This window comes from Paramormyrops kingsleyae, chromosome 17 (assembly GCF_048594095.1).
Source record: "Paramormyrops kingsleyae isolate MSU_618 chromosome 17, PKINGS_0.4, whole genome shotgun sequence".
Lineage (NCBI taxonomy): Eukaryota > Metazoa > Chordata > Actinopteri > Osteoglossiformes > Mormyridae > Paramormyrops > Paramormyrops kingsleyae.
This window is the reverse complement of record NC_132813.1, coordinates 21,011,442-21,036,554: the sequence shown is the minus strand read 5'-3', so window position 1 is coordinate 21,036,554 and position 25,113 is coordinate 21,011,442. Positions and strand designations below refer to the sequence as shown.

The 25,113-nt window shown below is 43.9% G+C and overlaps 2 protein-coding genes across 7 annotated transcripts in view; one reads left to right on the top strand and one right to left on the bottom strand.

The window, feature by feature from the left end:
• The window catches only part of c4 (complement component 4), a 21,136-nt gene extending 2,999 nt beyond the window's left edge, over positions 1 to 18,137 (top strand). The window contains exons 9-42 of one of the 2 annotated variants that reach the window (XM_023826108.2): positions 17 to 122; positions 223 to 349; positions 1,405 to 1,517; positions 1,603 to 1,776; positions 2,249 to 2,440; positions 2,539 to 2,733; positions 2,830 to 2,979; positions 3,074 to 3,203; positions 3,312 to 3,383; positions 3,492 to 3,698; positions 4,092 to 4,209; positions 4,343 to 4,413; positions 4,499 to 4,638; positions 6,719 to 6,922; positions 7,135 to 7,186; positions 7,339 to 7,422; positions 9,477 to 9,680; positions 9,805 to 9,880; positions 10,209 to 10,365; positions 10,818 to 10,931; positions 11,031 to 11,199; positions 11,755 to 11,963; positions 12,488 to 12,643; positions 13,162 to 13,221; positions 13,406 to 13,499; positions 14,720 to 14,918; positions 15,019 to 15,103; positions 15,213 to 15,287; positions 15,866 to 15,968; positions 16,253 to 16,342; positions 16,534 to 16,626; positions 16,868 to 16,951; positions 17,539 to 17,683; positions 17,825 to 18,137. In XM_023826108.2, coding sequence (XP_023681876.2) covers positions 17 to 122; positions 223 to 349; positions 1,405 to 1,517; positions 1,603 to 1,776; positions 2,249 to 2,440; positions 2,539 to 2,733; positions 2,830 to 2,979; positions 3,074 to 3,203; positions 3,312 to 3,383; positions 3,492 to 3,698; positions 4,092 to 4,209; positions 4,343 to 4,413; positions 4,499 to 4,638; positions 6,719 to 6,922; positions 7,135 to 7,186; positions 7,339 to 7,422; positions 9,477 to 9,680; positions 9,805 to 9,880; positions 10,209 to 10,365; positions 10,818 to 10,931; positions 11,031 to 11,199; positions 11,755 to 11,963; positions 12,488 to 12,643; positions 13,162 to 13,221; positions 13,406 to 13,499; positions 14,720 to 14,918; positions 15,019 to 15,103; positions 15,213 to 15,287; positions 15,866 to 15,968; positions 16,253 to 16,342; positions 16,534 to 16,626; positions 16,868 to 16,951; positions 17,539 to 17,683; positions 17,825 to 17,966 — 4,390 coding nt within the window. In that variant the 3' untranslated portion in view covers positions 17,967 to 18,137. Of the gene's footprint in view, positions 1 to 16; positions 123 to 222; positions 350 to 1,404; positions 1,518 to 1,602; positions 1,777 to 2,248; positions 2,441 to 2,538; positions 2,734 to 2,829; positions 2,980 to 3,073; positions 3,204 to 3,311; positions 3,384 to 3,491; positions 3,699 to 4,091; positions 4,210 to 4,342; positions 4,414 to 4,498; positions 4,639 to 6,718; positions 6,923 to 7,134; positions 7,187 to 7,338; positions 7,423 to 9,476; positions 9,681 to 9,804; positions 9,881 to 10,208; positions 10,366 to 10,817; positions 10,932 to 11,030; positions 11,200 to 11,754; positions 11,964 to 12,487; positions 12,644 to 13,161; positions 13,222 to 13,405; positions 13,500 to 14,719; positions 14,919 to 15,015; positions 15,104 to 15,212; positions 15,288 to 15,865; positions 15,969 to 16,252; positions 16,343 to 16,533; positions 16,627 to 16,867; positions 16,952 to 17,538; positions 17,684 to 17,824 lie in introns of both variants that reach the window. The other variant, XM_023826107.2, reaches the window with a different exon arrangement.
• Positions 18,134 to 25,113, bottom strand: part of LOC111851344 (tripartite motif-containing protein 3-like) — a 25,957-nt gene continuing 18,977 nt past the window's right edge. For all 5 annotated transcript variants that reach the window (XM_023826181.2, XM_023826184.2, XM_023826183.2 and 2 more), the window contains 4 exons: positions 24,516 to 24,572; positions 23,751 to 23,821; positions 23,439 to 23,579; positions 18,134 to 21,911 (listed from right to left, as the gene is read on the bottom strand). In XM_023826181.2, the coding sequence (XP_023681949.1) occupies positions 21,759 to 21,911; positions 23,439 to 23,579; positions 23,751 to 23,821; positions 24,516 to 24,572 (422 nt within the window). In that variant the 3' untranslated portion in view covers positions 18,134 to 21,758. The remainder of the gene's footprint in view (positions 21,912 to 23,438; positions 23,580 to 23,750; positions 23,822 to 24,515; positions 24,573 to 25,113) is intronic.

Below are 25,113 nucleotides of genomic sequence, written 5' to 3'. Positions count from 1 at the left end.
GCTTTGCTAATTCTAGGTACACTTATGGAAAAGGTCTCCAAGGCTTAGCCTACATAAGATTTGCACTTGTGGATGAACAAGGCAACAGGACATATCTGCCTGGTCTTGAAATGCAAAATAAAGTAAGAGAATTAAATGAATCACTGTATTTTTTATGTAGCAAAAATACAGCCAGGTGTTTGGAATACTTGCAATGCCAAATATCCTTTTCTGCCATGACAGATTCTGGATGGGAACACAGAAATTACTCTCCACACAGAGGAGCTGCGCCACAAAGCAGAAATGCAAAGCATCACAAACATAGAGGGCTATCACCTTTACATTGCAGTGAGCGCGCTTGAGACTGCAAGTAAGACAAACATGACACAGGGGCAGCACGGTCCATTCATGGATCATTCTCCTCCAGCTGTGGTTTACTCATGCAAGACATTGATGCTCCACATTAGGATGCAGTCTTTCCTTAGACATTTGTTTCAAAGCCTGAATTTTCACTTGATCAGCTTAACTTATCAAGCTGAGGGCAGTGTGTGGTTCAGTAGGCTAAACCTCTGCCTGTGATCAGACGGTCACCAGTTTAAAGGAGCAGTTCACCCTGTAACTAAAACAGAGATGTTTTAGAGGGGTGTTAGTACTCTCTATCCATCCTGATTGTTCTGCTGGGAGTTGCCTAGTTTTGGAGATATCGGCCGCAGAAATGTCGGGCTTCTCTGGGACTGAATGAAATTCACTCTCTGGTGATTAAAGCGGCAAAAAATACATTTAAGAAATTCAACAGCAACCTCTCTTACCAGAACTTATGACGGGTTACTTGCGCAGAAGATACAAACACCCTGGTGATATGATACGATTGATATGATTGGTGTGATGAGTTCGGTAGAAGGAAATAGTTTGTACATCAAATTGCTCACTACAAAATCTGTGGATTATCTTGAGTAATCATGATTTCTGAATTTTATTCGAGTGAAGCCTGACATTTCTATGGTTGATATCTCCAAAACTAAGCGACTCCCAGTAGAATTTCCCAGATGGATAGAGGGCGGCGCTAAAACCCCTCTACAACATTTGTTTTTCAGTTTTGAGGTGAACTGCCTCTTTACATCCAGGCCTCAGCAGATCAACTCTATGCCTGTTGGCCCTTGGGCAAGGTCCTTAACCCCCAGCGAATGGGGCTTTGTACGCTGGCTAGTCCTGAGCTGTGACCCCCAGCTTGATTTCACTTGCATATGTGTCTCATGGGGAGCAAGATGGGGCAAAGCAAAAAGAGAACTTTCCCACACGGATTAATAAAATGCCACTGTTCTATTTTGTTTCATGTTCATCGAGCGGAGTGCTGCCTGAAAGGTTTGCAGTTTTGTTGTACTTCTCTAGCCTGTGAAATAAGACCTTTGCTCTGTTCCACTTCAGCCGGAGAGCTTGAGGAGGCAGAGAGCTTGGTGAAGATTGTTTCCACGCCTTATCTGATCGATTTGTCAAAAACAAAACAATATTTCGTACCTGAGGGCGAGTTCTCCATCTTGGTAATAGTTTCTACCTACGTATTTCATTACACATCCATCCTTTAGTTTCATAGCCAAACATTCCATCCTCTTAATATTAAATTAGGCTACCACAACCTACCCAGATGGAACTGTGGTCCCAAACCCCAAAATGAGGGCCACTGTGGATGTAACGGGCGTCACTGATGAGCCCATCAACCTGGAAGCAGCTGGCAATGAGGATGGGGAGGCACAACTGACTTTTAAAGTACCCAAGCAGGCAACATCTCTGAACATAAAGGTAACATCTGAAGGAAGCTCTCACCCCGCTGACGCTTTTTTATTCTAGGAACGTTTACCAAACGTTGCGATTAAGGTATGGAAACGTTCAAAGTGTCCCAGTACTACCACAACTAAGAAATATAATGTATGTGCAGGGGGTAAAACAGTTGCTTTACATCAAAGGTCAGGGGTTTGAAGCTGCATGGGGCATTTCCCATATACACCTATAGCACTGTTATTAAATAATGTTTTATAATAAACATCAATTGCGTTAAAAGGATGTTTAGGTAATAATGTTATCGTGCTGACATTGACAGAATCTTAAATGTAAATCGTGGAAATAACGTTACATTAACTTTGAGAAGACCTTCTTGTAATATTGCCTGACGTTCTGATAACGTTCCCTGTTAGCTGGGCAGCTGTAACATCTGGCTGCACATTAGCTTGGACGGCAGTAACATTAAATTTCGCTTATTCTTGTCCCGTGGCAGGTGTTTGCTGAAGGGGAGCGTGAGAAAGCTCTCCTCAGCGATGCCCAAATGACAGCCAAGGTCATGACCTCACCGAGCAGCAGTTACCTGAGTGTCGAGGTGCCCCACGTCACCCTGAGGCGGGGCCAGGATATCACTGTGGTCTTCAGAGACATCACTGACTTCAACCGGCCTACACACATCTACTACATGGTGCAAGAAACTTCTAATATCATGTCATAAGCTGTATCATACACACCTGGTCCTTTTAGGAGGAATTGTAGTTACTTCTTCTCATTTCCTTGATGCAGATTTTGAACAAAGGTAAAGTGGTCCAGCTAAGGAAAGTCCAGCGTACAGAGCTGACCACTGTCCGCCTGGCCTTCAGCAATGACCTTGTCCCCTCCTTCCGCATTGTGGCCTATTACTATATAAAGCAAAGAGGTAACTGGATGATGGTGGCCGACTCAGTTTGGGTGGATGCTCAGGATGTCTGCGAAGGCCAGGTAGGTGACCTAAAATTTCAACAGCCACGAGCTGACGTCTCCGTTTGACCCCAGTTTTGTCCTAAATACCCCGATGGATGTCCTTTGTGTCCTCAGATAGAAATTCTGCCCTTCAAGCGCAACTACAAACCGTCGGAGATCTTGGACGTGATGGTTCAGACGGACCGTGCAGACAAGGTTGCGTTCGCAGCTGTTGACACTGCGGTGTACATTTTAAACAAGCAGGACAAGCTGACCTCTCGCAAGGTAGCATAGCGCCATAGACCTTAATAAGCTGTTCTCACAGTCGTTACTACAGAACTCTGCATCTATCCTGATTTGTTCTGTCTTTGGCATCCAGATGTTTCATTACATGAACTCTTACGACCTTGCTTGTTCAGTGGGAGGGGGGAAAGACCATCTGTCAGTTCTCCTCGATGCCGGCCTTACATTCATCAGCGAAATCCTACCCGAGAGGAGCATGAGGCGAGGTGTGGGAGAATGCGATGCGAATAAATATCCGAGATGTTGCCGCATGAGCGTTTATGGAGATAAATGGTCAAAATGGCTAACGGCGGATGATGGTTCACTCCTTCCAGACTTTGGTTGTCCGGCAGGGGAGACACGGCAGAAAAGGTCCACTGAATACTCCAGGCTGGTAGTGGACTTAGGTGAGGGGGTGGGGGGGGCTCATCCTCTACGTTTACGCGTGGATGTGTGTCTCTACCATGTGGCGGCCGCCTGTCTGGACGCGACTTTTCTGTGCCCCTTGTCTGCAGTGAACAGCTACAAGGCGCGCGCGGAGAAGCTGTGCTGTAACAATGGGGTGAAGATCCACCCCTTGCGGCACTCCTGCGAGACACGGCACGCCCACACCGCCCACCAGTCCCCTGAGTGCCGACGGGCGTTCCTAAGATGCTGTAATGAGGCCAAAAAGAAAAGGGACGAGCTCCGCAAGTCAAAGAGGAGACACAGCATCGCGAGAAGTACTGCATCTCACCTGTCCCACTGATTTGCCAATATCTAAATGCATTTCACGTCTAATACCAAATTTCTAGTCTCTAGGTGTGTTCAGGGGCTGCATCCTTCGAAGGACGCGGTCTAGGAAACCCTGACCGTCACCAGCTGTTCCTGCCTTTGTCCTTGAGTCACAAAGCACACAGCCTTTGCTGTACTGTATACAGTTCAGTGTGCTAAAACTCCCCAGATTCATAACCTGTTCTTCATCCTAATAATCAGATATTAGCGATACTGCTCATTTTGTTCTGGGTAAATGGGCAAACTTGCATCCGCTCGTATTGATGTTTACAGGTCACTGGTGAGTGTGGCTTCAAACTGATCTTAATCAGCTCCATCCTGACACTGTTGCTCATTTCTAGCTGACAGCAGTGTGCAGGAGGAAGTAGACTACAACAACCTGAACATCTACCTGCGCAGTTTCTTCCCGCAGACGTGGATGTGGATGACTAAGGATGTAGATGCTACTGGGGTTCTCAGGTGAGCCATCATCTCCTCTGGGATACTTAAGTTTGAAGCGAGGGCTTCTTTTGGCCGATGGATGTAGATGTGCATCACACAGATCACCAATCAAAGACAGAGACAGTGCTCAACGCTCAATGCTGTTCTTCAGGCACAGCATCTCAGTTCCGGACTCCATCACCACCTGGGAAGTACAAGCAATCAGCATGTCCAAAGTGAAAGGCAAGTCTCGCCCACGCAGCCGGGACATCAGTTCAGGCCGTCCCTGCATGAATCGATGTTAATTTCCTCTTGTGTTCCTTCCCAGGGTTCTGCATAGCTGAGCCAAGGCCACTCACAGTCTTCCAGGACTTTTTTGTGTCTCTGAAACTCCCCTATTCAGTGAAGCGAAATGAGCAGCTGGAGATGAAGGCTGTGCTGTATAACTACAGGGAGGAGCCCTTGGAGGTAATCGCTGGGAAATGCGGCTGCTGGATGCCGTCCCTGGTCTCCGCCTCATAGGGTTACAGCCCTGGTTCTGGAGGGTCGGTTTAGTTTTCAGAATATTCTGCAATTTCATTTCAGTGTCCCCTACTGAGCAGGTCGTCAAATCGTAAATGTTACATGTATGTTTTCTGATACCTTTATGCCTTTCTGATGATTCTCCGCGTGCGACAGAGACAAGGCCAGCCCTCGGCGAGATCCTGCTGAGCCCATCTCCCCCACCCCACCCCCAAGAGAAAACAAATTTTGTCACTTTATATTAAAAACATTTCAGTAGCACAGGGTATCTGGCTGCTAATTAGCATCTGATTCACAAGCACAAGGAAAGCAGTGAAAATCAGAATATCACAGAATACAACCAGAGGCTTTTCTTCTGATTTTTCACTCGCCATTTTGCACCCTCTAATCAAATGGCGCCCTTGGCGACCGTCTACAGTATGTCGCCTATAGGCAAGGCTGAGTCTGGAGAGAGATCGGGGTGACTTTGCACGTTGCATCATGCGTGTGTAGCAGAGTGGTGGATGGTGCACTGATGTGAACAAGCTACAAGAATATCCAACTACACCACCCTGGAACTTTCACCCAGGGATATTCGTGCAGTGACTTTCACCCAGGGATATTCGTGCAGTGACTTTCACCCAGGGATATTCGTGCAGTGACTTTCACCCAGGGATATTCGTGCAGTGAGTTTCACCCAGGGATATTCGTGCAGTGACTTTCACCCAGGGATATTCATGCAGCGACTCTCCTCCTAGCCTAACGCTAGAGGCACATAGGTTTGGTCCCCCAACAAGCAGAAGCAAAGACTTTATTCCAGTACAAAAATATTTGTTTAAAAGCAATACACCGAATATGAGCAGCACTTTGCCAGTGAGGTAAACCACACCCCCTTACAAGTCAACTTCTTGAAACAGGACCCTGGATTCTGTAGAACAACACACCTTACTCAGATAAATACATACTCATGGGAGGCACCAGCAGGAGGGCAAACCACCAAAAATAAAATCAAACAAAACCAAACCACCCATGTACACATGCACACACACTCTGCAGTGCTGCCATCTTAGCCAGGCACAGTGTGAGATCCCACCACCAGGGATTCAGTCTCCCCATGCTTTGTCCCCCCATGCCTGATGAAAGACAAAACCAAGTCAATTTAAGAGGTTAACTATACAAAAGCAACGAAAACACAACCGGTACCAGGCAGATCACCCTCACAGGGGATTTAACAGGACACTAATCAAATTACAGTCCTGACTGCTTCTGGAGTACAATCCAGCAACTAAGAAAAGACAGTAGAATGGAACGGCGATTCTCCAAAGTGGACGACGTAATCTCCAGCCGAAGAGGCGTCTGGAACAGGATGGATCCACAACAACAACATCAGAGGCAAAAACAGCTGTGATAAGTCCTGGCCACTCCAAAGATGAAACTTAACTGAGACTACAATTATCTTGAAAAGTATACAACACCAACATCAATACTGAATGTACCAGGAGCCAAATGGAAAAACTAACTCAGCTCTGCCCCGCTTGCAGCTATAACAATCTCGTAGTTGAAGGTTTCAAAGCGGCAGCGTTTGCGGCTAAAAGCTAACATTCAACAAATTCATTATTCCCTCTTCGATTAGGCAATATGAACGCTGACTCACTACGACGCACCTGTTAGCTAAACACCTTGTTTAAAAGAAATATACCTGAACTGTGAAGGAATGTAAAATGATTGGCAGCATTGCTGCTACCTAAGCCATTCAGATGTCCCACTAAAAGTCATTTAAAAATAACTTTTAACGAACAGTAATATTAACTGAGTGTGTCAGGTACAAATGTGTGACATAACGCATACCTGTACGAACTGGAAACCGGAGCAGGGTGGAGCTTCCCAGATGCTATACCATATATCTTATAATAAGGTGGAATGACGTTAAATAACCAATTGGGGATGTGCGGGTAGGCGTGTACCCAGTCAGGCCCTCTCACTCCACCACATGTGCATCAGTATGTTTGTAGTTCATGGGTTTGTGTGCTTGTGCTTCCGACCTCAGGTGACCGTGTGGATGGCTTCGGTGGAGGGCTTGTGCAGTGCCGGCAGTGAGAGAGACATGCAGGCAGTGACGGTTCCCGGGAACTCCGCTGTCTCCGTCTACTTCGTCATGGTGCCCCTGATCATTGGAAACATTCCCATCCAAGTGAGCGCGTTCACCTCTGATGGTGTGGGTGACATGGTAAAGAAGGACCTCAAAGTGGTGGTACGAAACCTTCCTTTCTTTCCTAGTGTGTTTTTGTTTGTTTGCACTCTTTTTGAAAAGTAAACGGTTATATTCTTCTGCTTCTATTCAACTTTGCTTTAGGCAAAAAGTGTGGATTTGTGTATCGTACAATGACCTTGTCTCACTTCCCGCTTTTGCACATTTGATGCGTATTGATCAGATTATTCCATGTTTTTCACTACGTTTTACAGGGGGAAGGAGACCTTGTATCTGAGCAATACGAATACAATCTTGACGTGAAAGGTAACCTGTTTGCGATGCCTGAAATGCCTGAATGCGGCAACCAGGAGGGGAGATACTCATTTGGGCTGAGGTGTGAAAATGAACTTTCAATTGTCTTTTTTGTCTTCAATTGTCCACATCGACCAATCTACACGTGACCCTGCACTGTGAAGGTGCAAAACAGCTGGATATAGAAATACCAGCCCCTCCGAGTTCGATCCCAGGCGAGGAAAGGGAGACTTACGTTAGCATCAAAGGTAACGACGTCCTGAGCAATTCAGAAGCAGAGGTGTTGGGACATGTCAGTCTCTGCTAGGCCGTAACAGCATAAAGAGGAGATGAAGTAAATTATGTCAATTACGACATTTATACAACAGTTATTCATATTACCTCGCTGTATTTTTAATTACACCTATCCATCTACAGTAACCATTGGTAACAATTTACTTAGACCCGTCATCTATAATGCACTACGCATACCTTCATAATCCATTACAATGGTCAGTATAAGAATTAATAAAGCATTACAGAATCTTCTGTTGACAATCATAAGGTATTATAAGGTTAATAATAATATTTCATGAGCTCCGGTGAAGCTCCCATCTATAATGCACTATACAGTAGATACCTTCATAATGCATTTTAATGCTCCGTATGAGATTAAAGGATGCTTTGTACTGCAATATGAAGGTAGCTGGACAAAGTCAGGCTGCTAGCAGGCTCTGGGGGTGCGGGTACCCCTGGGTGCCAGACTTTGCCTCTGTATGGCTTGGTGGAGATCTGCTCTGGGCTGCCAGACTGCGTCTCTGGCTGGCTCTCTTGCTGCCTGGATCGGGTGGCCTCACGCAGCCGCTGCAGGTTGGCCAGCTGCTCCAGCAGTCTCTGGGGGGTGCACCGCCCCTTCTCCATGTCCTCCCGCAGCCGCCCCTCGCCCTTGTCCAGCTGGCAGTGCTCCTGGGCCAGCCGGGCCTCCCTGCTGCTGTGCAGAGCAGCCTCACCCTGCAGCCTCTGACAGTCACAGTTGCAGCTGGGGTCACGCTGCGGCTCCTCGCAGCTGGCAAGCGGGGAGCAGTCGATGGCGGGTGAAGGGTCCGAGTCGGCAGTAGTGCCCGCATTCTTTGGTGGCTGACATCAGCTTGGACGGGCGACTGGTGGGCTGGGCGGTTTGAGGATGCACTGCACAGGTCCACTGCGCTTCAGAAGGACAGAGTGCCATCAGCTGGTCTGTTGGCTGCACTGGCGTGGGTTTGTAGGCAAAGGTGTCTCCAGTAGACTTTCTTCTTGCAGCACCAGCAGACCAGCTTCTGATCCCTAGCTTGAGGTCCTGCTGTCACTGCTTCCCCCGAGCCGCCACTGCACGGCCGCCCGCAGGTCTGCCAGGCTGGAGCAGCCTTGTCCAATGATGATACAGAGCGCCTGCTCCTGCAGAGCCAGTGGGAAAGCTTCCGGCATTCTGACACCATTGTAACATCTGGCTGATCGAGGCATCATGGCAGCGAGAAACGATGCGACTCGCTTTAAGGGGAAACAAAGCCCTTTTATTAAGCCCTTAAAAGGACAAACAAAGGCATTAAACAACCACTAAACAACACATAACGGAGCCTCAGGGAGGTCCTGCGCCGGACAGAAAGGCACATGCACACAATGGCTAAATGCACACGAGGATCTGACCAGGTTCACATATGATACGGCAACGGCACACACAACGATTGTTGGAAAAAGAGTAAATTCTATCAGAACTTCAAGGACTTTCCTTAGGATATAATTATTTTGTAGATAAATGTGCATTTTTTAAAGAACAGATGTGAATAAGGAATGTTATTAAGCCGCAATAAAATGTATCCCCCATTAGAAAACCACCATTCCAAACCAACCCCCCCCCACCCCCACGCAAATTGTACCGCTTTTAATGGGGCAGCATCCTTGAAGCATTTTGCAGCATAAATCAATGTAGAACAAACATATATCTCTCTAGTCCAGGGTTATTCAACTCACGGTCCTCGAGGTCCGAGGACTGCTGGTTTTCCAGCCTTCCTTTACCTGTCAGTCAGGTGTGAAGCCTCTGACCAATCAGAATCAGTAATTATTAAACTAACTACCTGGGAGAACTGAAAACAAGGCCTGGATTTGGAATCGAGGTCCAGATTTGCTCCTACAACCATAGAGCCAGGTGTATAAACTGAACCCCCAGTCCAGCAGTGTTAATCACTGACCCACACTGCCATCTGTGTTTAACTGCACTTAAAAAGTGATTTGTCTCGCACTACCTGTTTTTTTGGACTGTCATGTAATGCTCAGCACCCCGTCGCAGGCGGGACCATGGGCGAGTCTGCGGGGAACTGCCTGAATCTGGAAGGAGTGAACAGGCTCATCCAGCTGCCCACCGGCTGCGCGGAGCAAACCATGGTGAAAATGTCACCGGCCATCCATGCCATAAAGTACCTCGACGCCACCAACCAATGGGCGAACCTGGGGGCAGAACGGCGGGATGAGGCCCGTGGGATGATCCAGAGCGGTGAGCCCGTCTCTCATTTCCTGGAGCCCCCAGGCTGTCACAGCCACCTTTCATTCACTCATAAGCCATTGGGGGCCAGGGAACTTTAATCATCAATCCTGACTTATGCTTTCATGTTTCGCAGGTTACCAGAGGATCCTGTCGTTTAAGAAGGACGATGGTTCTTACGGGGCTTTTCAAAGAACTCCCAGCAGCGTCTGGTAGCTCCCATCTCTGCTGTCTACTACTGCTTTGTTTAATAGAAAATTATTAAAAATTGCTATAATATTGAAGGTTTTTCTTCCCTCCTGGGTCCATCTTCAGTTATTAGATGTAGGCCAGAGTATTATCTGGAGAGGCCAAGGAGAGGTATTTGGATGTAAGATTTTGTATTAAGTCCATCTTAAGAAAGGTTTGCTTCTTTCCTATTTGCAATAATTAAAAAGCTGTGATTGGTTGGCTTGTGCCCTGCTTTGGGGTGAGCTAACTAGTGATTGGGCGGGCTTGGGTCCTATCCATGACCTCCGTCTCCCTTTGACTGCTTTGCAGGCTGACTGCATTCATAGCCAAAGAGCTGATTCGATGCAGGTCCCTTATAAATGTGGAGCACAGCTACGTCCTGGAGTCCATCTCTTACCTGGTGTCGAAGCAGCTGGAGAATGGGGCGTTCAAGGACCCCAACCCAGTCTATGATCGGAACATGCAGGTAAACACCATTGTTCTGCTTTACTAAAGTAATTTGCTGTCACATTCGCCACCAGGAAAAGCTACATTATTCATTTCTTTTCAAATTTCTTTTTTGTTTTTGTCTAATGTTAAATCCTTTTTGGTACTTAAAGCAGTCATCATAATGCATAGTAAATATACTCCATAATGCATGATAATGCATTCATAAAGTATTATAAACACAGCTTTAATTATAAAAAGGCATAACACATTTATGTCATGTTTATTATGCACCATTAATGCTCTATGAAGCTCTATGAAGTATAAGCCATTATAATGCATTATGAAGGTATCTATTATGCATTATACATGAGTGCTTTAAGAAAAGCGTTACCTCCTTTTTTACAGGATCAGAAGCATTATTTAACCAGAGAGGATAGCTAAGCGGTTTAATAACAGTTAGTTGTCCTTTCGTGTAACCTTCCCTTTCAGGGTGGAGTCGGTGGGTTCGAGGGAGATGTGTCCTTGACATCATTCGTGTTGGTGACTTTGCATAACTCTCTACCGATTTACACCACGGTGCAAGGCGCGGAGAGTACAGTTACGGTAAGCATCCTCCTTTTGCGTTTGCTTTATGAGTGTATTCAGCTGCTGCGCTGTCTGTGGTGATTTTGCCTTTCCGGTCTTTGGTTCTCCACCTTGCAGAGGATGGCGATGATAAAGGCGGAGCGGTACCTGTCGGAGAAGCTGGACTCGCTGCAGAGGCCCTTTGCCGTGGCCATCACAGCCTACGCCCTCATGCTCTCCAACCCCCAGAGTGCGGCGGCGGAGCGAGCACAGAGCAAGCTACGCTCCATGGCTGCATGCGCTGATAGTTAGTGCAACACCCTTTAATCCTGCATTTGGGGGGGGGTGTTTGGGGGAGTCAAGCAAGCCATTTAGAAAGGGGACAAAAGGTATCATAAAAGGAACATGGATGAGAGGACCAAGGAGGCAATATGATTTAGGGAAGAGAGGTATTATGCATTATGTAAGAATAGCGCATCATGTTATAACTTGAAAAATGCAACAAATTTTCACTTAATTATGCAATAGCACCCGCAATTTGTAATAATCTGTAATGTTGCAGAAGTCTAGATGTGGATGTAAAACAATCCTGCTGCATTCCCATAAAGATCTAAAGAAGGTGGAACCCGTTGTGGGCCATACAAGTAGCTCTACTGCTTCAAAGATGTCTGTATTATTCATTCAAATGAAGGATTTCCTCACACAAAACACGCACATAAAGGAATACATGTATGCCTGTCGTGTCTTTAGAACTGCCATTAAGGCGCTGGGTGGGTTGAGTAGGAAGATAAAACGGGCAGGATGTTTGCATGCGGAGACCTCGTGTGAAATGTCTGCCTCTCCATTTCTGCATCTGGAAAAGACATGTGCCACTGGAACGCCAGCGAGGAGCTCCGGCTGAGCGGGGAGAGGAGGGCCGGCGGCGTCCCCCAGGCTGATTCCATCTCCATAGAAACCACGGCATACGCCCTCTTACAGACACTGCTTGGGGACGACGCACAGTACGCTACGCGCATCGCCCGGTGGCTCACTAAGCAGCGCCAGTACGGGGGAGGGTTCCGCTCCACACAGGTACGGCCCACACTGTCGGCGTCGGCAGCCTGTGCTGTTCTCAGACACACTGCGTCTGAAACTCCCACAAATTCAGTTTAGTGGTCACCTGTGGCTTTGTGGATGGCACTGTGGCCCCGTCCTTCTGAGGCTGGGGGTTTGATGTGTGTGGAGCCTATCTGTCGTGTCTCTGTTATGTTGTGTTGAGTGTGGGTCCTGTGATGGGCCGCCATCCCATTCCAGGGTCCCCCCTGCCTCATGTCCTGTGCTTCCTGGGACAGGCACCAGGCTCACAGTGACCCTGTACTACATCGTCGGTTATCAATGGGAAAGATTTCAGGTCCAGTGAGTACAAATCCAGACCAAGATTTTGTTTCAACCAAGCAGTTCAGTATAAAGAGTCACAGTCACAGAGTACTCAACTGGTTAGTTGAAACAAAATCTTGGTCTGGATTTTTACTCACTGGACCAGAAATCTCCACCTGGTTATTACTCCCAAAATATCAGTCGAGATGAACCAGCTGCTCTTCCTCCCTGGTTGCCAGGACACTGTTGTGGCTCTGGAAGCCCTCTCCGTTTACAGCACAGAGAGCAATGACGTACAGCAGCTGGACATGAACGTGGAGTTCTGCTTTCCATCAGGGAAGAAGAAGGTTGTGCATCTTGCTAGCTCAAATGCCTTAACCGCACCTGCCTTCCAGGTGAGTCTGTCCCGTAAGTGGCACCATGCTTGTAGGTGCTAAACCCTCGCTAGTCATGACAGGATCACAGCCATGACGTCATACCGAGACCAACGGCAGGCTTAGTTTGGATCTAGTTTCAGCTGTCTTCATTCAGCATAGAAGTACAAGCCACATCCCCGGCTGAAGAGCGTCCATCTTAACACAAGTCGTATTTACGAATGGACTACCATAAAGCCTATTGTGTTAAAAATTTGAGTTATTTGAGAAATTTGAGTTGCGCTTCTTTGTGACACACATGAAAACATGCATGGCTTCAGCGGTTTGCCGGGTTGATGTACAGTACAGTACCGTATGTATGCCATATCCTGTATAAGTAAATTATTCTTCCAAATTAGAATTAGATAACAGATCTCATTCGTAACCCGGAGACTGCCTGTATTTTGCTTTTAATTAAAAACTAAAAAATGCATTTAGGCAGTATTATTATTTAGCAATCATCATCGCAATATTTCTTGGACACTTTATGGTTTGTGCAGGTTGAACCTGGAAATGCGATCCAAGTCAATCTGAGAGGAAAAGGAAGGGGTACTTTGTCAGTAAGAAAATGTTTTTTTTCTTAAGAATTTTAATTAGTGTATAGTCACATTATACACTTTCTAAGAATACAGCCTCATATAACTGCATGACCACTATCTGCCAAATCATCTGCAATAACTGCATAATCGTTATCTGCTTACTAATTTTATCTGACAAGTTTCTTCTCAATGCTTTTTATAATAGGTTGTGCAAACTTTCAGAACAATGGAGGGAATCAGCTCCTATTGTGATTTTTATCATCTGAATGTCACCCTGGAAAGAGATTTACAGTATCAAAGTAAGATATTTCAGTATGCACCTTCCAAAAGCCCTACTGGAAGTTATGAATAAGTATTCCTCCTAATCAAAGTCATAACTAGGTACAGGAAAGTCTTCTTCAAGTACAGTGCTCACAGAAACTCTTGGGATCCTCACTTAACTGTAAAAATGTTGCAAATTTCTTGATGAAAAGTCCAATGACAAGCAGTGTTTAACATATCAGCACATATCTTTCACACAGACATTTCCTTTTTATGAAGTGTCATAACTTTTTTGACTGACTCATTCAATTCTGTTCTTATCATTTTGCTATGAATTATAATTGTAGTCATTGGCTCTCAAAGGGATACTAAACACAAATTTTTGGTGGTTTACATTATTGCAAAGATCTTACTTATTAAAAAGCACCCAATGAGACTGCTAGTCAATGAACATGTTAACTCAGAACAGCTCCTTTTGGACTATGATTTAAGTTTCAATTTATTACTACTTGAAATGAATGTTTCACTTAAAACTACTGGTTGATTCTAATGTGATGTATATTTCTTGTAAACAGATAATTGAAGTAATGATTTTGTCACAAAACCAAAACCAATAAATCTGCTATTTATTTACTGAATTAAGCAAAAGTTCTAAGACGTTCTGTGAGTATCCTGTATGTATGGCTCTGCCCTCAAAGGCTGCTTATGCACAATCAATAGTTTTTGCACACCACAATTTTTTTTACCAGTTTTCTATTTATTTCATAAACTGCAGATTGTTTTATTCTTGTTAAGCATTGGAAAACTGAGTGAACAACTATGACATTTAAGTCAAATAAAACAAGCTTCCTTTATAACATGGAAAGAGTATGTAACAGTGCATGTCTGACATCATGTTACCTAGTTGTGTGGTGATGTGGTGATGGTCAAATTGTAGGCTGTCCTTTAAGTTTAAATGCATTAGTTAACTATTTCAACCCATGAAACAGAGCAGTATTTAATGTCTGTTGTAGAAAGAATGCCTTGAATTTTCTCCACTGTTATAACTGCTGGAGGAGGTTACTTTGGTGATCAAAGATATGACATTTTCTTGCTAATAAAGGGACTCAAATGGTGAACATACTGTAAATATATTTGCTATCAAAGAGTACTGAGTGTATGTAACATGCAGATATAGAATATTAGAGTGTTTGCAAAAACTTCTGACTGGTAGAGTAAGTGCAGGGGTTGGATATAACAAAGGTGGCTGATGTTGCAGACAACGAGGAATACGACAGTCTGGACGATTACTATAACTACGAGGATGTGGATTCCATTGGGGAGCACGAGAAGGTGCAGGACGAGGGCGACCAAGCCCTGAGCAGGATCGAATGGTTCGACCTCCGATCTCGGAGAAAGCGGCACGCCCCCCAGGCCGAGACAAAGGAGAACACTGTCCTGTACACAGTGTGCGCGAGGTGAGTCGTGCAGAGTCCTGGCTTTTCGTGCTGCCATACTGGCTTTATCTTCACCCAGGCACTGCAGCTTACACTGCGCACTGCATCTGCTCTATAGCAGGAAAACAGGAAACTCCACAGGAATGGCCGTGGTAGATATATCCCTGCTCAGTGGATTGCAACCGAATTTAAAACAACTTGGTGAAGTAAGAACGCAATTAAATTTTATTTCATCCACGATTAAATATAACTCAGCGCATTTGGTCATTCTACCTTCAGGTGCACTAACTGTATGTATGGTTCTGCATGTTCCAGCTCATAAGTGGAACAGAGAAATATATCGACCATTACGATTTGGGGCCAAATAAGGTGTATCTCTACTTCAACAAGGTATGAACTCTCCTTCTGCTCCACCTTCACTCTTTGTTTGTCGTCGTATCTGTAGGATTTTTTTTTTTTTGTCAAACTGAAAATCCCTGAAGGACTGTATGTTTTAACGACGATCACAAACTTGCAAAAGACATTATAGATACGTGCAGCCTTGCTCTACGTTGATGGGAAACTGGACGAACAATCATGTATCAGTAATACCCTAACAAAGTATCAAGCTCTACAATCCACTAAAAATTATCCAGTTAAAGTGATGCATTTGACATGTGACAGTGAAACATTATTATTATTAATAATAATAATTGTATTAGTACTGTTATTAATTGCAAATATATATATATATATGTATATATATGTAAAATATAAAAAGCAATTTATGAGATAAGCCAATCAATATACATTTATTTGGGGGAGGGGGGCTAAAAAGCATTTAATGTTGGATAAAGCCCCCTTGACATAGGCCTGACGATGTCCTTGCTTGGGATTACATTTCTTGGTAATATATGTGCAATCCCACCATCGTTATGATTGATATTTCCATGAAATGTATAATGAGATATCTGCCGCTACATTTTTAGCTCACAGAGAATGAAGACTGTGTGGGTTTTGAAGCCAAACAGGTGACGCCCATTGGTTTGGTGCAGCCAGCCAGGGCTGTCATCTATGACTACTACAACCCAGGTGAGCAGAATGTGCCCGGTCACAGTGACACTCACTAACACCGGTTGCCACTAGGGGGCAGCGTGGGCAGTGATGATTCAGCTGTGTGACCAAAGGGTCGCTGGCCCAGGTCTGAGTAATGACCTCACTGGCGTGTCCCTGAGCAAACTAACACTGCCTCATTGAAATATCCACATGAATAAAAGGCTGAGATGGTAACATATTTGACTGTGTTTGTACTGTATAACAGCTGCTGTTAAGAACAGAAAAGCATAATCATGATTGACTTTGATTGCTTCATCTAGACAGGAGATGCAGCATCTTCTACAGCCCCCCCACAAAGAGCACCATGATCTCCAGACTATGTAAAGATGACGTGTGTGCCTGTGCAGAGGGTATGTTCCGATACTCTCCACTAGGGGGCTGCAAATCATCTTATCTACTCAGCTCCCAGTGAATAGGCCCAGATTTTTTCTCTCATGGACATTTCTGAATACATTATACAAGATCAAAGCACTTAAGATTTTTCTTAAATATTCTTCATATTTTAGAAAGAACACATAAAAGGCTTTTTTCTCTCTTTCAGGTTCCTGCCCGAAAATGAAGGTTACTTACAGTAAGAATATGGAGAGGAGCACTCGAATCAGCTACGCCTGTTTCGCTCCCATCGTGGACTACGGTGAGTCGAGCTCCTCAGCTTGCCCCTATCTATGTTAGCATTTTAATTCTGTGGATCTGTGAAGAGCAGAGCTGGTGCTGTTATTGTAAAATAGTAAAGTACAGAAAGAAAGATATTCTATATGAATCTTTTCATGACACGTGCCAATAGTTGCAGCACAAATAATCATATTGTCTTCCCTCTCCCACATGAGAAGACCTTACTCTTACTGTTTTTTAATTGACTTCTTTCTTCTTCACAGTCTATGTTGTCAATGTCAACAAATCAAAAGATGACGGGGTCTTTCAGTATCACACCGTGATAATTGACAGTGTCCTTCAGTCCGGTGGGTAGCCTGCTACACTCTTCCTCTACTTCACTTTTACTCTACTTTCTACTTTTTATCTCATGATAGCCGTCAAATTTCTGCTTCACATCCGCCACCTCCTGGCCCAATTTGTGAAAAGCTAATCTGTCACAATTAAGACATCTTACCCTTTTCATATTGGCTTCCATAAAAATGAATGAGAGACAAAATATTATCAAATTATAAAATTAACCCATGGCCTAAGTCATCTAATGAACAGCATTTATTGTCTGGGTAATATGATAATTAAGGTGACCAGATAATCCACATCAGAGAAGACATTTTGAAATAATTCAGGTCTTACAAAATACTTTAAAACTGAAAGGCTTCTGTGCTTGGCTAAATAGTTCAGTTATTTTTGTTCATTGACTGGTTCGTTTCTTGATTGAAGTACTCCAGCTGTTTCACATTAACATTAGTGACACATGCATGATTATAGGAGACTGACCAATCAGCACACAGCAAGAACTCAGTGCAAAAGTGAAATCCAGGTCTTTTTAATGATAGCTTATAAATCCTGCCTTAGTGTTACCCAATGGCTAATTCCTCTCTTTTTTCGATTTAAGGTAAGGATGACTTAATCCTAAATGGAAATATGCGTGAGATGATTCACAGAAAGAGTTGTGACAATTTTAAAATGAAGGATAACGCCAAGTACTTGGTCATGGGTAAAGATGGAACCATCTCTGATGTGCAAGATGCCAGTGGAAAGTGAGTTCAGAAGACTGGGCTACAGTCACATAAGTTTACAATTCTTTGTGATTGTACATGCTTTGATATCTATCTGAGATGATGACATGATGTAAGAAGCAGGAGGTGTGAGTAAAGCAAGAATGTTTTTCTGTGTTTCAGCTATCATTACGTCCTTAGCCATGACATGTGGATCGAGGAGATCCCAGAGGAGTCGCGATGCAAGGCCACAAAGAACCGTAAAGCCTGCCAGCTCCTTCAAGACTTCCTGCTGCAGTACGAGTTGAACCAGTGTAGGGACTAAACTCGAGACACATGAGGGCCTAACAAGCCTGCTAACTCCGCTAACAGGTCCCCAAATGACACTGACGCTGCAACTCAAATGCTAACTCATTCCTTCAGCTCGCTAAAGGCTACCTTTGTGATACAGCAATACCAATATAGGCGGGAGTCAATAAACATGCTGCTTCATTAAGCATTGTGTGCTTTTATTAATGGTCCGAATGCTATAGAGGCTCAGGAGCGGCATGTCGACAGAATAACGTGAACAAACATTTGCGTTTTGTCATATCACAGGAGTGGAGCACTGAAACATTACAAATATAATAAGGACAGTGCTTCGATGAAATGGCAGCACTTCATGTAGGGTGTGTGTGTGTGTATGTATATATATATACAATCAAACCTCGGATTGCGAGTAACTTGGTTTGTAAGTGTTTTGCAAGATGAGCAAAAATTTTTAATACATTTTAACTTGATAAACGAGCAGGTCTTGCAATACGAGTATTGCGTATACGCTTTGTCTGCCGGGCGTCACGTGATCACAACTGAGCCGATGGTTCTTCTCTCGCTCTTGCTGTGGGATTGTGGGTAATCATTTCCCATGCTTGGTCTCAGTCGGCGTGCCTCACTCGTATAGTCAAAATTTAGTAGAAAAGCACCACCCGAATAAGGCCGTAGCAGTGCAAGCGATGAATGTTTAACGACAATGCAATGTCCACATTTCCACAAAATCGAAAAGGAGGCAAAAGTGCCTGTCATTGGATAGGTTCCTTGTTAAAGTCGCACAAAAAGAAAAAGATTCCAGTGAACCAACAGATATCAGTTATTCATTATAGTGAAAGTCGTCCTACAAAATAACCCTCCTCTTCTCCTCGCTCTTGTCTCCCTCACACCATCCACGATTCTTTTCATAGGTAAAGTGCAGGTTAATTTGTTTTATGTATTTTTACAGTATATTTTGTATTAATCATTTCTTATGAATATTTTTGGGTTGCGCAACGAATCATCTGAGTTTCCATTATTTCTAATTGGAAAATTCGCTTTGATATACGAGTGCTTTGGATTACGAGCATGTTTCCGGAACGAATTATGCTCACAATCCGAGGTTTTACTGTATAACACATGTACATACAGGCACACACACACACAAAGACAACTGAAAACAATGAAATCTTTTTAAAAACCCTACTTTACTGCTTCCCAGCGCTCTGTGATGAGTTGGTACTGTAATTGTGTAGCGGTTGCCGGAGGGTCTACTGTGGAGAAACCAACAGAACAGAGCTAGAAACATGGAGAAACCATTAAATTCTTGACATAATGACCCTCAAGGTGGTAGTGGACCCTCCAGCAACTCCTTGCCATCAAATTTGATTTCCAGCCAGATTTTTGCCTGAAATCACTGTTATAAAACTGGTTATAATGTACAACACTAGCAGAGCTGCTTGTGGGAAATATGTGAGAGAGTGCAGTTTTACATCACAAACATGCCCGGACGTGCCCTCATCCAGGATCCAGAAAGGGTGGTGGAAGGCCTTCAACCAACACTAATCATTTTTGAGAATTTAAAACATTATAAAGTGCGCAATGTCCCTGTAATTCGATTACAACCTTAGTAGTTACTGCCCCAAATTATAGTCTTATAGTTTTTAAATGTAGGTCACATTGTTTATTTACAAAATAAAGGTAATGAGTAATTCATAGATATGACCTTTTATACTGGGACAACGTCTTGAGAAAGTGATAATTCACACACTGTATGTACAGAACAAATACAAATTAACATGATACAAAAATGCCAAAATGCAAACATGAAGATGTGTAAGGGGAGAGATCTCTGCCGGAGGGGCTGTTTGTTCGTATGCTAGATTCCGATTCTAGTGGAAACGTCAGACGCCGCTGGAGGTGCGAGTCTTTGTTTCGGCTGAAATCTCGATTGTATGTTGGAGGCGACTAGGGGTCAGCTAGAGAAGCTGGTTCTTGCTGAGCGAATGTGGCCCTTCCATGCGGTTCCTACTGTGCAGCTATCTAACAGAGTTCTTGTGCTTCTCACCTAAAACTAAAGTCACACACTGTAGCCATTTTTTCAGTCATCTAGAAAACAGACTAAAACAATTATGAAAACCAGGTGCTAATCGTTATTGTGATATCGAACATTTTTGCACCCCAGTGTAATAATGTACAGTAAGAAAAGTGAGATGCATTTGTGAGCTTTTATGACATTGTATCACTATTGTCTGACCTGGGTGTAACCTATTATTTTTTTTTTGTTATGAAATATCCTCAGCAGAATGTCAGAGGTCTATGTGACTCAGCATCTCTGAAGGGTCACCACTAGCAATAGCAGAACGATGCTATCATCAAAACAACCTCTCACCATTCATTTGAAGGATGGTGCACTCAAAGCTGTTAAAAATGCTTACATTCTACCAAATATTCTAGTTACCAGTGCACATGGAGTAAAAAAACAAGACAATGGAAAGAAAATATTGGCAAATTAATTGTGTTTTTCATGAATCACCCAGTATTAATTATATGCAGATATGACTGGTAATCTTTATGTACATATTGCAGTATGTTACAATCCCCCCTCAGTGGACCTCGAATTATGTTGTACAACAATCCATTTTGTCATTTTGGCAAACAAATTCGGGTAAAGTCCATTTCTTCCAGTTTATTCCAGGTATATCTTATAGCAACTGACAGCCAGCAGTATTACGTAAAGGCTTGTACTAAAAGTTTGGCAGGAATACGACGCAACACAACATACGTCACATAAAAAAATTAATTTAGAAAGATAAAGATGTAGAAATTAAATAAATTAAGAAGAATTACCTTCATATTTAACACATATGCACATGAACACACACACAAACAGCAATAAATAATGTGCATTTTTCAGAATGCCATTTTACCCCTGTGGGGTAATCCAGACCTGCTTGAAACGCAGAAATGTTTGTAAGATAACAGCCTGTGAGGAAAAAAATGTATGCAGAGCTTCCGAAAACAAATCCATTTACAGGATATACACAAAATATGTATATAAATATGATATAAAACTAATTACTTACACTAAACTTACATAAAACTAAAATGCACAAATGGTGTTGCTGTCATATGCAAGATGGCTTATTGTGGTAGATACATTTTTGATGTGATTAATATTAAAGGACAGAGAAGCAAAGTGCCATCTCGCCATCATTCTCACATCCCAGAATATGACGCGAGGGGTGAGTTTGCCTCTTTGACCTCCAGAACTTGGACAAACAATCAAATAAATATAGATATATTCCTGCTGGATGAAAATACATTTGGAAAAACACTGAAAAAACAGAACTCGATACTGCTTCTTGGTTTACACCTGGATGGGACAGGTGGCCAGAAACTTCTAGAAACACTTTGATGTCAGTTTCCTGGTTCTGCGTGGTATAGAGCCAAGCCAACCATCGCCCAGCCGGTTTACAGCCCCACGTGTTCCCCGGGGTGGGAGTCATTCGACTCCTCTTCCCCTTCTGGCAGGAACTGGAGCTTGGTCTCTGATGTGTAACACGGGGAAGGAAAAATAGGAAGGGATGCTGCTGTTCTACTGCAAGAATGAGCGGGGCACTTCTATTGCAGGAAGGGGCGGGGCTCCCATACTGCAGGAAGGGGTGGGGCTCCTCTGCTGCAGGAAGGGGTAGGGCTCCTCTACTGCAGAAAGGGGTGGAGCCCCTCTACTGCAGGAAGGGGTGGAGCTCCTCTACTGCAGGAAGGGGCGGGGCTCCTCTACTGCAGGAAGGGGTGGAGCTCCTCTACTGCAGGAAGGGGCGGGGCTCCTCTACTGCAGATAGCGGTAGACCTTGAAACAGTGGTTCCCCGAGTCCGCGACCACCACGTGCCCATCTGACGTGAGGGCCAGGCCCTGGGGCCCGTACAGGGGGTCCGCGCTCGTGTTGATGTAGGACAGGAAGGAACCTGAGCTGTCGAACACCTGAACACAGACAGTACCCTCACATTTACTGTTATCATTTGGTTTTGAAATTACTTCTCATAGAATTAGTTGCACCAGCTGCATGTTACCAGACTGTTGCAATATGATTAAACTCTTTGTTTCCCAACCTCAGAAAAATATACAACACTGACACTTGGATGTAAAACATACAGTACTTATAAAAAAAAATCTACACAGATGGTCCTGTAACGATCAGTTTTAGTTAAGATAAAAACAATATGGTACTCACTAATATCACCATAATCATTAATCAGTCTATTATCACAGATATCTAACATTTTTATGTATCCATCCCATTAAAAAATTCTTCCTTGAAAAGTACACAGGGTATGACGAACAGAAATACACAAAAACCACCACATATACGTACAAATATCCTTTCATTTTCTGTAATCACTGGTCCTATTCAGGCTCACAGGAGCTTATGGGTGCAAGCCAGAGAACAACCTAGGATGGGGTAATAAACCTCCCCATGACTGTAGGGGGGAACCAGAGCACATACAGGAAACCCCATGATAACACAGCGCGAACATGCGAGAACATGCAAATTCCACACACATGGAGCTTTAGCAGGGACTTGAACCCTTGTCCCAGATATAAATGCTCTGTGTACAATATCTCACACAGAGCAAAGCTAACAAATAGTTAACTGCCATATTTTATTATATTTTATGTATTTGGGTAATAAAAGCAACTGGGGAATGTGAAATTAAAAAATAATAAATAATGCAGAATGTAAATTAAATATAGCTGGTTTGAAAGGGAACATTTAGCTCTGTAAATGTAAGTCAAATAACTAAGAGAAACATCACAGCTCACTGCTAAATACCAGCATTTCCACTAAAACCAAGGACACTCTGTCTTTGCAAAAATTCTGGAAGTTTAGACTCATTTCTTCATTACCAGGACAGCGCCCATCATCTCGTTGCTTTGGAGCAAATACAGACATGCCCCTGTTTCTTATCTTCCTACGGCAGCAGATATTTTCTGCATGGTATATTCTGTAGTATCCTCCATAGATCAATGTTTAGCTGCTTACTGTGACATACACATCAACTGCAGAGGATTATGCATTTGCTTATGGAGCTTCTGGGATCCCTTTTATGCGTTAAGCATGCAACTATACCAAGGTGAAAAGATAAATAATGATACTCAGTTCGGCATTTGGAAAAGCACATAGGAGTTACTAGGGTTTCCTGTACTGCTCCCCACACTAGGGGAGTTTGGGGTCAAAGCACTGGGTCATCCATTGTTCCAGCACCCTGGAGCAGTTTTTGTGGAAAAGGGCAATTGCCCTGCAAGACATAGGATTTGAACCAGCAACATTCTGGACACAGAAACATACTAATAACCCACCGAGCTGCCGTCATGACTTCAATAAGGAAAAAAGCGACTATTTCCCTCAGCGTGACAGTAAGCCGTCAGAAGAGAAAGAAACTTCACAGAACAGGCAGTGAAATCACCATGAAACATGCAGCTATCATCAGACAGTCTGTCACAGCTCACCTGTATTCTGCTGTTGCCCCAGTCTGCGACAATGATGTTCCCATTGCCATCGACTGCTACACCTGTGGGGGCATTGAATTGCCCATTCCCCTCGCCATGGGAGCCAAACTTAAAAAGGAACTCCCCGTCAGCACTGAACACCTGCCAAATCAAGACTGCTGAGTCAGGCACATTACATTTCATTAAGAAATCATAATCACACTGCTTCATATTTATGTGATCTATATAAAGGTGCAAGAACAGCAGGTAGGATAATAACTTTAACCTTTAAGACAATGATGTAAGGTAATACAAATGAATCGTCATCTTTACCTTGACAGAGTGATTGTGAAAGTCCGTCACCACGATTTCGCTCTTGTTGTTCACTGCTACGAAATGTGGACCTGGGGGCAAAGTGAGGAAGGGAATGGAGGGAGAGATTTATAGGTGTGACACAACTGGATCAGAGCCAGTGTCTGACTGGCTTTCTTTACCTGTCTACCACTGAAAACCTACGGATTATCCATATTTAATACACATCCTGCCCATCTACATATGTGGCAAGCACATGTGAGGTCAGGGCAGAGAGCACCCTGGAGTAGTTGGGGGTAAGGGATATGATTGATCCACCAACATTAAGATTTGAACCCACAACCTTTTGGATGTGGGCACACACCTCTAGCCCACAGAGCCATACACCACACCCACATGTTAACTGATTTGCTCTTCTGAGGCATATTCATATGTGAAGTGTCTGACTTTGTGCCCATTACCAGAAGGCCACTGGGTCAAATCCCATGTCTGGCAAAGTGATTTCACCGTTGGGTCCTTAACCCTGAAACTGCTTCGGTGATGCTGCATAAATGGTTGATTCTGTGCTCAGAACCTAAGCCTTCTATATGAGTGTCTAATATGAGAATAAGATGGATATACAAAAATGAAAGGATTCGTTTTTACTTGAACAAAAGGCAAAATAAACTATCATCATCATTTGCATCACTTAATAAAGTACTAGTGGTCCTTATTTAATTTTTCCATAAAGAAACTGCACTGCAGGGGGCGCTGTGTGGGAAGGCAACTATCATTCACAGTACTTACTAAAGGCAGGGCCCTTCCCAGGCTTGTGCTCCGTCGGAGTGTTCACAACACCTTTTTCTAAAAGAAAGAAAAAATGTTTAATGTGCTTAATAGAAAAAATGATTTTATACACAAAGACTTTATACACAGTGACATAATCCTCACTTTCTCAGAATTAATTGCTGAGATTGCAGTTCTAAGTTCTGTTCTGTTAATTGCATAAGACAATCCACCTGTACAAGGCCATGGTGATCCAGATTAACCCAGAGCAATGTTTCCCAACCCGGTTCTCTTGGACCTACAGTCCACGTTTTTGCTCAACTGGGAGCTGGGAAGAAGCAAAAACATGGACTGCCTGCAGGTCCCCAAGGAACAGACTGGGAATCACTGACCTAGAGGAACAATGAGGCCATATCTGGTATCTGCATGTGTGACAGGCTACCGGCCAGCGAGAGCCTGTGCTGAAGGTAACCTGCATTAAGGAATCTGTAGCATGTTTAAAGGCAGAAGCCGCAATCTGCCTGCCCAGCTAAAAGGGCCCACTGACCATAATCCACAGAGAACACCACAGCGCAGACCACAGAAGCGAAGCATGAGCAAATGTGACCAGCACTTAAAA